The sequence below is a fragment of the Rhea americana genome, unplaced genomic scaffold (assembly GCF_003343005.1).
Source record: "Rhea americana isolate MKP2758 unplaced genomic scaffold, rheAme1 scaffold_47, whole genome shotgun sequence".
NCBI lineage: Eukaryota > Metazoa > Chordata > Aves > Rheiformes > Rheidae > Rhea > Rhea americana.
In genome coordinates, this window is record NW_028186612.1 from 4,284,940 (window position 1) to 4,302,614 (window position 17,675).

A 17,675-nucleotide genomic window follows, 5' to 3' on the forward strand; every position below is an offset into this window, starting at 1 on the left:
ACTATAGCTACAAAGTTTTTAAAAGTAAAAACAGAGCAAAGGAAATAATCCTGTCCTCTAGTTACAACACTTCTCCAAATCCCTTAAGATAAAATTTGTTTGTCTGTGCAGAGATAGCAACTGCTGAAGTCATGCAGACAAAAAGATAATGAGCACCATTAAAATACAGTAGCATTTTCCTGAGCTGGTGGGGCTCTATCAGGTCAAGTTACCAGCCTAACCCAAATCAAAGCTTTCGAGCTTTGCTCTGCTCTGTACCCCATGCCCCTTCCAGCTGCTACACACACTCTCTCTCTTGCTCACTGTTAAGAGGGTGATTTCACAGAAGTGTAAACCCATCTCACTCAGAGCTACCATACTCTGATGACCCCCTCAACCATGGACACATTTTCAGTCCCCTTGCTTGTGTTGGCCCTAGCACTCCTGCAATAATGCAGTAAGATTGTTCAGGGAACCAAGTTAACTGAAAATTGACCTACCAGGAAAAAAAAAAAANAAAAAAAAAAAAAAAAAAAAAAGTTTTTCATTTTCATTTTCAGCAGGAAGGAAATGTAAGGAGGGGCTGAACTGGGGTGGTCCCAACTTAGATCAGCAGATAGCTAAAACTGCCACGGGAGCCACCCCATCAGGCTGGAACACCTTCAGTGTGCATCACCCCCTCTGGGCTGCAGTCATGTAGTGGCCCATTTCTTCTTCCTTTCTATTCTTCTTCCTTTCTAGAAGCCTCTAGCAATTGAGGGGGAAGCTACCACCAAATGGCCTAGTCAGTGGGTAAAAGTGGGCACTTCTCAGCAGCTGGTGTGTAGTTATCTCTTCTCTCAYTCATTCGTCAAAGCCCACATTCAGCAACAATGTGGGTCCTTATGGGATGGATGCTGAGACACAGCCAAAACACATCACRACATTTCTGGGTGCAGCTCTATTCCAGATAGTTCCTGAGACCTAAATCCTGATTTACTCTGCAAGGAACTGTAAGTAGGCCAGATTTTTTCTTCCTCCTCTCTGTTCGCAATGGAGCTGGCACAACTCCAACAACAGAAAGAATGGGAAAAAACCTAAAACATAAATAGGCCTGAACTGCTRGGCACTACCCTGAATCTCAGAGGGAAAGTCACTCCTGTCAGAGAGACAGTACAAAGCCTATGTACTTTTTATGTCCCATTGTAGCACTCAGAATAGGAGAAAGGGTAAAAGACAGAAACACGGCCTAAAAAACCTGAACGTTTAAACTGTGTGACAGTGAATGTCTAAGATGCATCTGAGAAAAGGCGAGCAACCTGAGAAGAAAAGAACTTCACATAATTACTTGCAGCCTTTATGAAGGAGCTTAGCCCTATATGATAATTTAATTCTGTAAACTCCTATACARTGCAGGGCTGGCACAATCTTTTAAAGACAGCTGAGACCCATGCCTGCTTTTACGTATTTTTCTGCTGCTGCCTCTTTACCTGTTTGCTAAAGAGGAAATTACACTGAGTTCTCGGAAGGCCAGCTGTTGATGAGACTTTAGAATTGGTAGGTACAGAGTGGRATCAACTGGTGAGAGCTTTTATTTCTGTCCCAAGGAAGCTTTTGGTCTCATTGTTATTATTACTAACATTTACTGTAGCAGCTATAGGCTCTACACAAAACTAGGAAGGATCTGCATAAACATATATCATCAGGAACAGTGTAATAAAGGATCCTTTCCTTTCTATAAAACATGGTGAAGAAGAAATACAAAGAGGGGATAGGGAGGTTGCCTGAACTTACAGGGAGCATTTGTTGCGGAAATAAAAATGAAATACAGCTCAGATGTCCCAAATTATTATGTTAACTTAAGCTTAGCTTTACATCCACGTATGCTGAAAAATGACATTGAGAAGAATAAAGTGAAAAATACAGACCTTGTCATCCAGAATAGGCTCGCACTGAGAATAGTTTATCTTGGAAGCCCACGTCCCATTGCCCAGGCATTCTCTGTAGGCATTTCCTGATAGGGACCAAAATAAAAGAGAGAAATGAACAGTCTATACCGAACTTTAAAAAGACTAGGAAATTCATAGATTTAAGAAAGGGTTAACAAACCAGCTTATTCACAAGGCAAAACAACCTATCCCACCTCTGTGATGACTGAAAACTAGAACAGCCTGCCAAGGAGAGAAGAGGAGAAATAAAGCAAATACGCACATATTGAGATAAATGTTTTCCCAATATATATGTTGATAATGGCTTCATACAGGTTTGAGAAGGGTATCACAAGATAAATCTTAATGTAAGTATGRTCTTCTGAAAAGCAATTAAATGATGAATTCAGAAATGGGCAGAGGTCTTTAGTGCCCAATCTGGCAGAATGGTAAAGTTATTACTCTGCTCTCTTCYCTCTATTTCATTGTAAACTCCAGACATTTTCCTGGAGATACTCATTTTCCAGAGTCTTCCTAGGCAACAATAAAACCTCTGCACTCTTCAGAGTTGAAAAACTGAATCAGACTCAAGTACCTTTTCTCACAAGTCAGGGAAGGCTGGCCCACAAAACCTTAASATTGGCTCCCAGGGTGTCCCAGTTAGCCACAGGAAGAACCTGAAACAGGAACAAGCTAACTACATTTCCCCACTCCTGGGGCAGGAAGGCTGGGGAAGCCCTTCCTAAGGCCCCATTTCTCCCATGATGTGAGTGAAAATGAGGGATTAATTCACTGAAGCTGAGAGATTTCAAGTCCAGTTTCAATGCCATCCTGAAAAGCTCTGAGAACCACGTGCAGCAATGTCACAGGGAGGTTCAGTTTCTGGTAAGCACTSCTTTTCATCACAGGACACTCAGAGAGGAAACTATTTTGCTGTACAAGTTACCTTCTTCCACCGCTAAAAGCAATTTTTTTTTGTTTTTTTTTTCCCCATGAGCATTTTGAACTATGTCTCAGAGACTATAATATTAAAATAAAAAAGGAAACTCAAAAGGATTCCCAAAGGACAAGCAGCTGCATAATCAACCCTTCTTGTTGCCCTTTATCCAATTTCTCACTGGGCCTTTGCCATGGTCATTCAGTGCTAGTTCAACTCTATCAGGCCACAGTGCCTCTGGCTTCTGCGCTGCGTCTTCCCTCCTCATTGTAATCTTTTCAGAAGAATGGTAACTTGAAAATCCTGTCAGCAGTAAATGAGCAATTTAGTTCTTTCCACAGGAGCGTGGGCTCTTCCCTCCAAGGTTGAAGAGCCTCAGCACAACCCCAAACAAGCACTCACCAGTGGGAAAAGGCTCCTGTGATCTGTCGCAAACCGCAAGGACAAAGGCATCTAACTATTCCTTTGGATACACACTAGTTCACTCTCAAACACTGAGTGAAAACCCTCTGAAGTTTCTCATTATCAGACATTCAGAGTGCCTTGCCCTATTCTGTATCATCGGCATCGAGGGAGCAGGAAAATGTAACAAGGTCCCACTGAAGGCCCAATGGCTTTGCTAGCACTTGAAATCTTGTTACTAAAATGAGTGATCTGCAATTCCATAGTCAGTCTGGGACTGCACGAATCCTACTGATAAAAAAGGTATATGCATGAATGCCAGTGATAGCAAAGTGGTTACTGGTCCCATCTTTGACCACAGAATCTCATATAGGACATAGCAAGTATTCAGAAACAGATCAGGATCAGTGAAGCAAGGCTGAGGTTAATGAAGACCGTTCACTTCCACCTGCATATTGATGTGTAACCCTTTCACTTAGAATATTAAGATCCACAAAGTGTGTCTCCAAGCAGTCTTTCAAAGCAGACACAGATGCCCTACACAGATATCCTATACAGCATTCACATCAAAGAAGTTACTAGAGAACCAGTGATCTGTGTTTATGAGCTGCCACATAAAATCTCCTACAAAGTGAATACCTGAACAACAGAATGATAAAATCAAACACCAAATTTCTCTGGTCCTGTATCCTCTCCAGCATCAACTGCTTCTTGGAAACAAACATAGCAAGTAGATCTGACTTCTGGGAATGTCTCATTCCAAACTCTGTATTCCTAAGTAATTTATATCCCAAAGGAAAGGTCTTCTTTCCTTCTTCCACGTAATGCAGTTGCATTACAAAATTACTTCTAATGAAAACAAATTTCTGATCATACTGAATGTGTTTTCGTATATATGCTTTAATAACAGAATACAGTTCATTACTCAGTCTTTTAAAGGAGAAATATCTGTTTTGATGAGTAAGGTATTATTAATAGAGAGTAAGAGCCTGCCTGCAGGCACCTTGAGGAAGTGGTTCTTGTTTGTGCATAGATCCACAGCATATAGTCAGTGAGTCTAGCATTTCCTGGGGATGTTAGACCAGTTACACATGCACTGGTAGGAGGCTTACTACACTCACAGTCAATCAGTCATATTTGGATATGCTAAATTTCCTGTATGTGCTCGTATATCTCTGCACAGAAGAGTCTGGATAAAATAATAATATAATAAATAAAATATAATAAAAATAAAATAAAATAAATAAAATAATAATAAAATAATGGTGACTTTTAATGAACAATCTTCTTAATCCTTTCTACAGTGGCAAATAGCTGCTTCCCTGCTTAGCATCCTGCCTAGCATCAAAAGCATCATGTAGAAGATGATGAAAGAATAGACACCAGACTCAAGTGATGGGCTGAGTCACTGGGACATGCAGATCCAAGCAAAGCATGGTACCAAAGAAAAGTCAGTCAGGGGATTCTACCAAAGATAGCAATGGAAAATATACCTCCATCAACTCCAGAATGAAGAGAGAAACCAATAGCCATTGATCTTACCTACAGACTTCTGTAATTTCTTTGGTAATCGACCATGCTGAAAAATATTCCTTCCCACCTGGTTTTCCAATGAGAACACAGATTAATGAGCTTTGTGTCATGTAAATTCTTGACCTTTGCTTTAAAGCACTGTGTACAGAGAGAGACTGGATTAAGCTTATTTAAAGATTCTCATGAAAAAGGAGAAAAAARGGGAGAGTCTTGAGGAAGAAAACCGTTGCAGAAACACACAATGAGTGCCGGGGAAGAAAAAAGTAGACAATGATCTTTCTAGGGACACAATAGTTAATGAAAGCTATTAGCACAGTTTCTTCTCTTTCTAGTGAAACAAAAATGTTGCTAATTTTCACTGACTTACACAAGTGGCATACTGTAGAGCTCAAGATATTTTGTTTTCTTATCACTTCTTGTTCCTTACTGATTTTATTCTAAAGAAGGGATACACCAAGTAAATTAAGATGTTTGTCGTGGTTATAACTCATCATCAACCCAGCAGACAGGGAAGGAAGTAAGAGGGGTCTTCCTGAACACAAAGAAATATCCAGGAGTGCCCAGAATGTCAGTCAGGTTGTTAGCTGTTAGAAAAATGGATTTCATTCCCATCAGGCCAGCCAGTATATCATATGCATTTTCATATTCTCTTAAAGGCTGATTCAGTTGTGCTGATCATGGTCATATTTTATCTGTAAGGCCAATGACAGCAATGGCAACAGTCCCAGAATCAAATACAGCAATTACAGCTTCTCAGCCAGTGTACTGCAATATGTTCCACTACTGCTTCTTCATGGAGGAGGCTATGTGGCTGTGGCTGCTGTTTTGACAGCAGGCTGACAGTGCTTGTTTCCATACACTACCCAAGATTTCATTTTAAAATTAAATTAATTCTTAAAATTAATTTTGAAATCTTTATTCACCTGCATACACAAAGACAGTGAAAGCACCAACATTTCACAGAATCATAGAATCAGTAAGGTTGGAAGGGACCTCTGGAGACCGTCTAGTCCAACCTCCCTGCTCAGCAAGGTCACCTAGAGCATGGTAGACAGGGTTGCATCCAGGCGGGACTTGAAGATCTCCAGAGAAGGAGACTCCACAACCTCTCTGGGCAACATGTTCCAGTGCTCCGTCACTCTCACAGGGAAGAAATTCCCCCTCACGTTCAGGCAGAACTTCCTGTGCTTCAATTTCTGCACATTGCCTCTTGTCCTGTCACATGGGACAACTGAAAAGAGTTTGTCCCCGTTCCCTTGACACCCTCCCTTCAGGTACTTGTACACATTGATAAGATCCCCCCTCAGTCTTCTCTTCCCCAGGCAGAAGAGGCCCAGCTCTCGCAGCCGTTCCTCGTAGGGCAGGTGCTCCAGCCCTCTGATCACCCTCGTAGCACGACGCTGGACTCCGTCCAGTAGATTGATGTCTCTCTTGTATTGGGGAGCCCAGAAGTGGACACAGGACTCAAGATGAGGCCTCCCCCGGGCTGAAGAGAGGGGCAGGATCACCTCCCTCAAACTGCTGGCAACACTCTTCCTAACGCACCCCAGGAGACGATTGGCTTTTTGTGTGCCCACAAGGGCACATTGCTGGCTCATGGTCAATCTGTCATCTACCAGCACTCCCAGGTCCTTCTCTGCAGAGCTTCTCTCCAGCAGGTCAGCCCCCAGCTTGTACTGGTGCCTGGGGTTATTTTTCCCTAGGTGCAGGACTCTGCACTTGCCCTTGTTGAACCTCACGAGGTTCCTCTCTGCCCAGCTCTCCAGCTTGTCCAGGTCTCTCTGAATGGCAGCACAGCTCTCTGGTGTGTCAGCCACTCCTCCCAGCTTGGTATCATCAGCAAACTTGCTGAGGAGGCACTCTATCCCCTCATCCAGGTCATTGATGAATGAGTTGAACAGGATGGGACCCAGTCCTGAGCCCTGGGGGACACCACTASCCACAGGCCTCCAACTAGACTCCATGCCACTGCTGACGACCCTCTGAGCTCTGCCTTTCAGCCAGTTCTCAATCCACCTCACTGTCCACTCATCTAACCCACACTTCCTGAGCTTATCTGGGAGGATGTTATTGGAGATGGTGTCAAAAGCTTTGCTGAATTTACAGCTCTTATGGACGCTAAGGTGACATACAAAGGCTCTCCATTTCTGAAAAACTTACCATGTCGCAAAAACTTATCATAAAAATATAGCTGGCAAGAAAATATGAACATGATAATGATATAATGAGACACTGTCAGGAATGGAACTGGGGAACCCTGCTGCATGCAGACAGCCACCCACAGCTCAAATGGGAAAACTTTATTGTATGAAGTAGACTGACTTCCTCAACATTTTACAGTTTATTAGTAACATTGCTAGAGACTTGTCTACAAAGACCTCAGTGTTGCATCTAATGAGCAAATGGAGCTGCAATAGTCAACAGCTGTCAACCTGACGGATCTACTGCAGTGATTCTCAGATTCTTCTGCTTATGCCCCATGTTCTGAACTTAGGATACTACCTAAAGACTCATTCTTCTACTTAGCAGCCACTGAGATTTTGCGACCTACAGTAAGTCATAGTATTCAGCCAGTGTTACTCACTGTTTCAAAATTTCAATTACTTATACCGGTGTTTTACATAAAATACAGACAATCAGTGACATCAAACAATGAAAGTACCTGCACAAGTAACTGGAAAAACTTTATCAATGAGACACCACTGTGCTCTAGAGCAACTTCACAACAAAGTTTATGTTCAGTGGTTTACATCATCTTGTAAACCATACAACCTGACCTTAATTTCATTTGTAATTGTAGATAATGCTGCATTGACAAATGGAATATGCAAGAAGGAGTATTTAATGAGTGGCCTTATTTTTTTTATTATTATTATTGCCCTTGTTGAGGGCAATAATAGCAGTATTAGCCAGCAGTAACCTGGTCTGTACAGACTGAGCTGGTGGCAACTTTGTATTTACTCAGTGGAACTCCAAAACATGAAATAAAAGACAGGATAACAGGGAAAAGCCAGGTGTATGTAATTCTCAGCAGGAAGCTAAGCACATTTTTCCAATCATTAATGAATGAAAGACATGTCCAGACATTGCATATAAGTGCTACTATAATGGATCTTTTGTCTCTGACATGAACTAAGCTAATCTTGAAAAAAAATTTAGACATCTTGTTATGTCTAGTGTACATAACTTTCTGACAAGGTTTACATTTCCAGTCATCACTGAAATGGAAATCTGTATTCCTCAAATATTTACTCCCTTTGTCCTAGATCTCATGCACACAGCATTGTGCCTTATGATTATGAGACAAATTCATCTGCTAATGTAGTATGGGGAATAAATAGGCAAATGAATAAATAAATAAATCAGAGTCTGTTAAATTTCGAGCTGTGCACAGCTAAAGGTATCTGACTGCTTTGACAGCTTGCTGATCCACGTTAGAAGAAGGGTCCTTCGACTAAAAAAATCAATCCTCCCACTAAATAAACTCCTTCAAGCTGTGGAAAGTGGTGTTGGCGGTGACTATGGCAATCTCAGAGAATCACAGATGCAGTAAACAACTGAGGGAGTATAGTGGGTCATACAGTCCATTTTCCTGCCAATAGGATTTCTTCAGTTCAGATTAAATAGCATAAGCCCCAAGAATTTCTAGTCATTGCTATATAAAAGTATTTTCAGATAGTTTGCTAAATCTCTCTATTAGCAATCTTTTTCCTGATACATTAGTTGACATTTCTACTCCTTTTTAAGACAACTGTCAAACTATTTTTCCCCCTCTACTATCCTCTGACCAAGCTGAGTAACTTGTTTTCCTTCTTGGGGGTGGGGAGGGGTTATGCCTGCCTACGTACAACAACCAGAGTTCGATCTTGTAATTTTAGTATACCAGTTACTCATTTTGACACTAGSCTTGTTCAGCATTTCTCATCAGTCTGTTCCTACACTAGCTTCAGGGCACAGCAAAGCAGGCCATAAAGGAACCACTTCCCAACGATGGACTACCAATGATGGTAGTGTAAGTTTGCTAATGGAAAGCAAGCACAACTAGAAGAGACAATTCCTTTCATATGTAACATTAAAACCCTTACAGGCCCTCCTGTAAAATACTGGCCTGAAAATCAGAAGAAATGTTGGATAAGACTTGTTTTTTCTCAGTTCTAGGACTGGAGCTAGGTGACATGGAGTTSGGTGGCATTTTCTCACTTGAATAGATGATTTTTGAAACACAGTTTTGGAGCAAACAGAAACTCTTGCWAAGTCTTGTAAATTTTATCCAAGTTTTACCTGAAAGACGATATACAAAGAAGTTTTGAAAGTTTTTAACTTGGTTTCCAAAGGGCAAGCATTTTGTTCCAAAGGGCAAGCTTGGTTTCCAAGCATTTTGTAAAGAGTCAAAAACAGAGAGGAAAAAAAAAAAGAAAAGAAAAGAAAAAAAAAAGCCAGCCTTGGATACTGCAACCCATCAGCTAAGAAAGTTACTTCAAACAGAAAACCAGCCAGCGTAGGACTACGAAGATGATCAGAGGGCTGGAGCATCTGCCCTACGAGGAGCGGCTGAGAGAGCTGGGCCTCTTCTTCCTGGGGAAGAGAAGACTGAGGGGGGATCTTATCAATGTGTACAAGTACCTGAAGGGAGGGTGTCAAGGGGACGGGGACAAACTCTTTTCAGTTGTCCCATGGGACAGGACGAGAGGCAATGGGCAGAAATTGAAGCACAGGAAGTTCCGCTGACCGTGAGGGGGAATTTCTTCACTGTGGGAGTGACGGAGCACTGGAACATGTTGCCCAGGGAGGTTGGAGTCTCCTTCTCTGGAGATCTTCAAGGCCCTCCTGGATGCAACCCTGTCTACCATGCTCTAGGTGACCTTGCTGAGCAGGGAGGTTGGACTAGATGATCTCCAGAGGTCCCTTCCAACCTTACTGATTCTATGATTCTATGAACTTCTTATTGCAAGTTTCTCTCAGTGTTTCCTTCATGAAACAAACTAAATTTTTATCGGATTGTTCATAGMCAACAGTAATGCCCATCATGACTTGATGAAAAACTTCAGTTTTACTTGTGATTAAACTTTTCCACTACAGATCATTTTTATTCATTTAAAAACAAAGTTCAAAATAAAACATTTCCYCTTGAATCAAGCAAAATATTTTCTCTCAGATGCTCACCCACTCTGACCCACATAAATTCAACAAAATTGGATACGTGGGGTATGCATACCTTGGGTTGGATACTCAGATTTCATAGCATCCAGATCAAATGAGATATAAAAAACCCTGTGCTTCATAAAGGATATGTCACTTTATGAGTACACTATTTTTAGCCCTTTTTCAAAGTCTCAGAAAAACACMAAGTCACTAAAAATAAGGACTGAATCACGAGCCATAAATTATTTATTCATGTGCCATCCTTCCTGCCTGAGGTCTTTGGTGGGTTTCTTCTGATTGTTGTAATGATAAGTTAGAGATAGATAGGATTCACAGTGCACCAGTGCACTGCTTGCTATTTCTAGAAAACATAAGTGACAATGGTAGCATTCTGGTATAACTGCAACAGCAGCCAGAAGACCATGAGTTTGAAAAGAAAAAAAACTCTCTCCACATCCTTTATTTGTGAAGGAATGATAGTCAGAAAAACAAACCAGTTCTCCAGCTAATGCTTAATATCTTGTACATCAGCCAACACTGTTTGAAAGCCAAGCTTTGTACAAAGAGAAGGCTTCTTAGATGTCAAGTGKTTTTATTTGGCATGCATCTAAAATGATAATGCACTTATACATTCCCCTAGRGAAATATTTCTGATCTCACCTTGTCAAGCTCACCAATCTGATGTCCAGGCTTTCAAGCACAAGAAGCTTTATTCAGCTTCCTATTGTTTCTCTTTGCCAGAAATCCTTAAACACTTTATGAGACGCTCAAGCAGACAAAGTATGCTCACTTACTGTATCATTTCCCTATCTSCTAAAGAGGCCAAGTAATTCACAGAGGTCATACAACCTGTTAAAATCGAAGGCAAGAATAGAACCTTTCAGAAGTTTAGAAGACCTCCAGACTGCTCCAGTTCTCTCTCCTCAGAGAGAGAGGGGGGAAAAAAAAATTATAGCCCAAGGCATTGGGAATAATCGTTCAGATTCTAGTCTTGCCCATACCCTTGTCACACCCACACATAGACCCTCTTTCTCACATATRCAGCACCTCTGAACACTGTAAGACAATGTTACTTAGGTAAGCTCAACAGTTTTAATGCTTGCTGCAGTGTAGGTCTACAAAATGTCATCCAAGGTATATGGTTCTGTTACTCTGTACCTCTTTTTCCGTTTCCCATTTCTTCTGATAAGTGTTGAGATCCAAGAATCAAAAAAGTAACTCTTTTTAACTCTGCTCAATGAAATATCTGTCAATACAAAACTAAGTACACATCCTTTTTGACTTTCTCATTTCCTGTAAGTAAACCCCACACAGCACTCCTTAGGAAATACAAATACAAATTCTCACAATGTTTTTCATTCTTTTGAGTCATCCACCCTTAATCAAAAGTGTGCCATAAAATACATCTCTTTGATTCCATGCATATTCTGTTTCTTTTCAGTTTCATTTTGAACTGTTTCAGGATTGAGCTGTGCACAATGGCAGGGAATCCGAAAATACCCCTTCACAGAACAGTCACTCCTTAGAAGGATGTTTCGGAAATTATCCTGGAAACTGCTCTCATTGTAACATATTTTACAACTCCTATTTGGAACCCTTCTCCAGCCCTTCTGGCTACTAATTCATCAAAACAGAATTATTATCCCTATGTAAAATTATTACCCTTATATACTATTATTTCCTTTAGRAAACCATTTTGTTGTGATTAAGAAAACTCCTGTTCTGAAATCCCAGGAATATTCTGTTATAGCAATGACTGAGCAAGAAGACAGAGATAGGTAAACATGCCCACCAGCATTTGATAAATGCCCAGCTAATCCTGCAGTCACAAACATGCAAGTGCACGCTTGTTTCTTTTTCGTACTGATTGACATGACAGAATTTGGCTCACCTATGTCAAAAGCACTAAGGAAGAGAAGAAATGAGAATGACCCTCTCTTTTCAGTGTCTGATAAATAATACTGCAGTGTTTAGAATTAGAAATGTAAGCTGTAATAGCTTGCAAAAGTCATCCTGTCAACAAAACTGGAGGTTACTTTCTTCCTATATTGTGTTACTGTGATGAACTTGAGATGAAGATGAAGGGTGAATCTGGAACTTCCTGAAGCTGTTTGCACTTTGCAGCTAATTCTCTGAGACAGCATGCACACAAATATGCATGCACACAGAATTTGATGGTTTTCATTTCAGATTTGTATGCATTTTTAGACAGAAAAGAAGAGGGAGATTATAAAGCAATTTATATTGAATTATTTCTCAGGTTATTACCTTTTCCCTTCACTTATTTGTCACTACACTAAAAAAAAAAAAAAAAAAAAAACCAGCAAGAACAAACACCTACCCTCTTCATTCTAGCTGAACAAGAAAGAGAATTTATTTAACTCCCCCAAAAATGATATGAGAAGAAAGTCTGAAATTCATGCTGGGCTTAAGGCTGCCACACACATCTATTCAAATTAATCTTTGCTGTCAGCTATCACATGCAGGAAAGATGAACCACTTGGTCACTCATGTGTCTCTGCTTCAAATGTTTATTTTGATTTTACTACAGAATAAGTATTCAATAACCACAGGAGCAATCTCTCTTTATTCCTGCCCTATTCTTAAACATCTCCCTACTTATGAAAGTGATCTTAAAATTAAGATCCATAAATTCTGATGTCCCGATGCAGACGCCCACATGTGAGTGAAGGTTTTAATTCACACGGTGCTAGAGAGACTAGTACTAGACTCATACTATTTGAGATGTCCTATAGTCTTGAAGGCATGCATTCAACCTAGGGCAGCTCACATAGCACAAGATTCCTAAGTTTAAGCAAGTGAATTGATCCCCAGTCAATTCAGTCGGAATTGTCTAGATTGATAWTTAGTGGATCAACAGCCATCTACTTTATGGAACTGAATTTTCTCTTTGCTCCATTAACTAGATGTACTTTGACAATAAGGGAACTTAGATGCCTAGAACATATACACAGCTTCACACAGACAACTAAATTCAGGTGTCTAGGCTAAACAAAATCTTGGCCTGGGTGGCTGTTTGGTCTGATGTGGAACCACCAATCTTACATCCTGTTTTAAACACTTCCCTCACTTGAAGCCTGGATGATTCAGTTGTTTCAAGAAAGAWAGGCTATCATCCAAATAGAAATCATGGAGATTGTGCACAAATTATTAGGAAAACTGTGGCTTGGAACATGTGGGAATATCCATGTACACAGACTCTTACAAAACACCTGAAAGAGAAAGGATTAGTCCAAGAAAATATTCACTGCTGGTTAATCCAATAGCGCATTAACCCTCCAATTGTTCTGTAGTAGCAGTGATTTATTGTGAAGCACTAAACCTGGAGGAGATAAGTCATTACCTAGGGTTGAAGCAGTTTCTTTTCTGATTCTGAGAGCTTAGGAGAGCACAGAGCTATCAAGTTCCCTAACTAGCCCGCTTCAGGAATGCTATCAGGGCACTGGCTGATAATGATATTTGATCTTCATAGTAATTGCCTCTTAGTTGAAATTCAGAATTCAATTAGTCACTTAACATGATTACTTAATACACAGAGAGATAGCAATGAMAAGAATGAGAGGTGTAACTGTTCTTTATTACCCATAGATAGAGCACAGTGGAAGTGAGAAGCAATACAAACTGATGAACATGGTAGTGGGACAGAGGAGAAAGGAGCTTGAGTCTTCTAYGGCAGCTGACTCCAGAAGACAGTTTGTGCAACCTGCTGAGGTAAATGAGTCCCAGTGTTCAGCTTCCCCCCTAATTTAATTTCTGCTGAGGTAAGTGGGAGTGTGGGGAGCAATGTTCTTCACTACCTGCATTTTGTTCAGGAATCTGCTGACTTTATGGAATATAAATTGTGATCACACAAGCAAAACAAAGCAGCCGTGTGAATGTTTCATGATGGAGCATACGAAGTCAATGTTCATCAGGAATCCTGACCTAGTTCCAGCTAAGATCTCTGTAAAAATAATGAGAAAGGTTGCTGAGAAAGGAAGGAGAAAATAGGGATGTTACTGGATTCCAAAATGTGCGTTTTCACTTGGCATTTGCCAATATGGTTCAAATACCTTGGGATGTGGAACTCAGATGAAATCCCAGTCTGACAGCAGAGGCTGTGAGATGGAAGCAGCACAGGAGAGAGCAGGGCCCTCAGAAAATGGGTGACTCAAGAATGCAGGGAGAGATATCACCCACGACACAGGACACTAGCCTTGAAAACCTGACTATCACAGAGTCAGCATTTGGGTTTTGTCTGTGCCCCAGTAACTTTCATTAGGAACCAGAAAAGTTGCCTAGATTTACAGGGATATTTTATTGATTGTATCCTTTATGTTAAACTCTTGCCTGGATCATAGATCTAGCATTTTAAAATAGTCATTGCATTTTGGAAAGTTAGAGTCTAACAGGATGATTCAGACAGATCCTGTCACACTTATATATCTAAGGATGTCAATGTCGGGACAAAAATACAACATGTGGTTCTATTAATTTACGCTGGATTTGGTTGCCAGAAAGCACCATGTCGTCCTTACACCTAAATATCCAGTAGGGGAGCACAAGGAAGAAACAGGCTGTCTTAAAAAAAAATAAAATAAAATAAAAAGCGAGCACAAGACTACTTGCCAGAATCATTGTCTGCCAGCTTTCAGAACTAAATCTGATACAAGAGCATAAAAATTCAGGATGCTTCTTGGCAGATATGACTCCCTTTTGCTAAGCCACAATTCTTTTTCTAAAAATGTAACTTTGAAAAGATAAGAATGGACACGTTTAACCATTTTCTGTGAAGACAGCCTGATTCTTCTTAATATAAAATGTCCCCTAACTGTACTATCCTACAAGATGAACAAAACACTCAGTTACACCAAGAGCTTGAATTTTGACTGTGGAGATGACTGCTGATGTGACAGAATGATCTTGGATCATAGCTCCTTTAAGCCACCACAAACTGGGTTTGTATGAAATAAGAACGTGAAGTTTCTGCAGATGTAAAGAAATAAAACAATAATTCTAAGTCTTAACGTCCTATTACACCTAATAAAGGCAGTACACTTTCTGTTGATTCTCCCTCCCTATAAAAACCCTCTTTCTCCCACTAGGGATCAGGACTAGGAAGGTTTAAAAACAACTGAATGGATGTTCTTACAAGAAGAAAAAGAATGACCATCTCAAATCTTTCTTCCTTCTTATATAGCCATAAAGAAGAACAGAAAATACTCATTAAAGGGATGTCTTTAAAGAATACAAAAGGGCTTGAGCTCCAGTTTTGCCACCCTGACTGCCAGTTTTTGTCTTCCCATCCCAGATGTAGGTTTATTGAATAAATAACATGAACCAAGCATAGTACTACAGTGGGGAACACTGTGTCCGCAGATGTTTTAACTGATAAGAACGGCAGCAGACACAAGCTAACTTTGTAGATAAGCCACATGCTACACTGCTGATATAGCAACTGGTTAGGAATTGAATTTGAAAGTCAACCAACTGCTAAAGCACTCAGGGCTTCCCTTCCTATGCTCTATATTACTGCCTCAGCTACTGTAAACACTGCAGCATTTGCATGTTTTTTTTCCAAAATGTATTATTAAACATGCATCAGGTGCCAATCTTTTCCTCTAACATAGCATGTGCCAAAACGTAGGTAGAATCAGAAGCCTGATGAAATAATGTTTCATCTGATGTACATTAGTATTGGACAGATACTAGAAAATTATTTGATCTGCAAGTAATACCACAATGGGAGTGAAAAAGCATGAGACTGGTTTTGTGACAGAGCTGTAAAGAACTGCATTGTTTTTGGAAGGTTGTTTTCATATACACAGCACCTTCTGAATCAAAAAAGGCAGATTAAATACATGCATTTTGCACTCTGAGTGCAGTATGGGGCTCCCTGCAGTTCTCTTTGGTCTCTTTCAGTCCAGTTTCCCAAGACATCTCCCATCTTCCACCTAAATGAACCTTGTCCTCAGAAGAAGCCCCTTGTGCACAAGGACCAAAATGATCATGTATGGGTCAGAAAGACCATGCATGATCTGTAGCGAGCTCAGGTAAAGGTGAAAGAGAAGAAAATGCTGTTCCTCTGACATAACCTTATTAATACAATGTATTGCTCATCTGGAAAGCCTGTTGTTATGTGGGAAGGTGCTTTCTTATCACCTGATAATTATTGTCTCTTTAGGGGTTTGAAAAGGCATGGGGGGGGAGAAGGGGAATTTTAAAAACTATTCTAATTTTATAGCATATAATGGGTGTTGTCAGCACATGCTGTGATAGTCTAAGAAAAGCAGTTTACCAACCTCATTTCTTGGTTAAGTTTTCTGATGAATGCTGTTTAAGAGCCTGAGCTCATTTTGGCTAGGAATAATTGGTAAACTGTATCTGAACCATCCCATGTGGCTTTACATTTACCACAGCTTGGCAAACGTGGTATGGCAGCTTCACTACTGCACACCACTCTTCAAGGCCCAGATACATTGTGATTTCATTGCTCTTTCACATTCTCCAAGAAGTCCCACCACATAAAAGGATCAGGGTTTCCAACCAGCCAGAGAGCCATTTGGTTAATGCAACACCTCTTGCATTTAATCCTCTGTATGCAAAACCATCTTCTGGTGGAAGCCCACCTCAAGGAAAGACTAAAGAGAGTGGCTGCTCTGCAGAAGGGAGGTTCTTATATTTCTCTCTCAGCATCAGAGCCAAGGTAAAACAGAAGCATCAGGTCAAAGGGCAAGAAGACACAGAGTGGTTGAGATTTTAGCAAATGTTGCATTGAACAGCAGTATTTATTTGTGTGTGGAGAGAACAGAAACTGTGCTCCCAGATCAGTACTGGAGGAGAAGAGACTGTTCAAATAGGCTCTGCCATGGGTCCTTAAACACCACAGATAATCCAGGAGAAGAGAATTATATGATATGCGCTTCACACAAACATCTTCAGTGTCTCTCGTGCATGATCTACAAGCACCATGTCTGAAATACTAAAGTTGTGATTCCTCTGTGTGTTCAAAATCAGTGCTGCCAAAGTTGGGAAAACACACTACTCCCTTGGATATATTTGCTACATAGCTCTGTGTCTACAAGAAAGTTGACTGAAATGATTAAATCGTTTCATACTGGCACAAAACACTGCATACCTGGCAAATACTGCACACCCAGTTCTCAATCGTTACAAGCACTGCACTGACACAGAATATAAATCTTACACTGGTGATATAACTCTTTTCTTTGTGCAAAAGAGACAGAAGAGCTCCCATAGCATCCTAGACACTCCTCTGAGCACTAAAAATATGCATCTTTTCGGGGTTTCAGAGTAGTTCAGGTTTTTTCTCAACGTGCATCCATTTCCAAGCCAAGTCCTCTCCTCTTCTGTCAGCTTCGAATGACATTATTTGGTTTGCCTTAAAGTCATTTTATTGTTAAATTTAATTCCTCATTTTCAGGCCGTCATCTAAACTTTTGTCTCTGGTTATACAATTACTTTTTAACTTCTCCAGCCCTTCAACAGATTGAAGTGTGAATATTACAGATCAGGGCTGTCTGTGCTGGTGTCTGACTCACTAGACTTATGTCCCAGAACAGTGAAAGACTCATTCCACTTTTGTGATTGCTAAGGCTCTTATTCCAATGAGAGGGAAAGATGACCATGTTAAGGATAAAAATAAGCCCTCTTCCCCATATTTTCCAAATTTTTCTTTTCCTCAAGCAGACTATGCAGGCCTTCACTTTAGTTCTAGAATCAAGGCTTTCAGAATCCAAACTTGTTGGCTTCAC

General features: G+C 40.5%; 1 protein-coding gene across 3 annotated transcripts in view; it reads right to left on the bottom strand.

The window, feature by feature from the left end:
• The window catches only part of CRHR2 (corticotropin releasing hormone receptor 2), a 146,273-nt gene that overhangs the window by 65,227 nt on the left and 63,371 nt on the right, over positions 1–17,675 (bottom strand). For all 3 annotated transcript variants that reach the window (XM_085316493.1, XM_085316491.1, XM_085316492.1), the window contains one exon: positions 1,887–1,972. In XM_085316493.1, the coding sequence (XP_085172619.1) occupies positions 1,887–1,972 (86 nt within the window). The remainder of the gene's footprint in view (positions 1–1,886; positions 1,973–17,675) is intronic.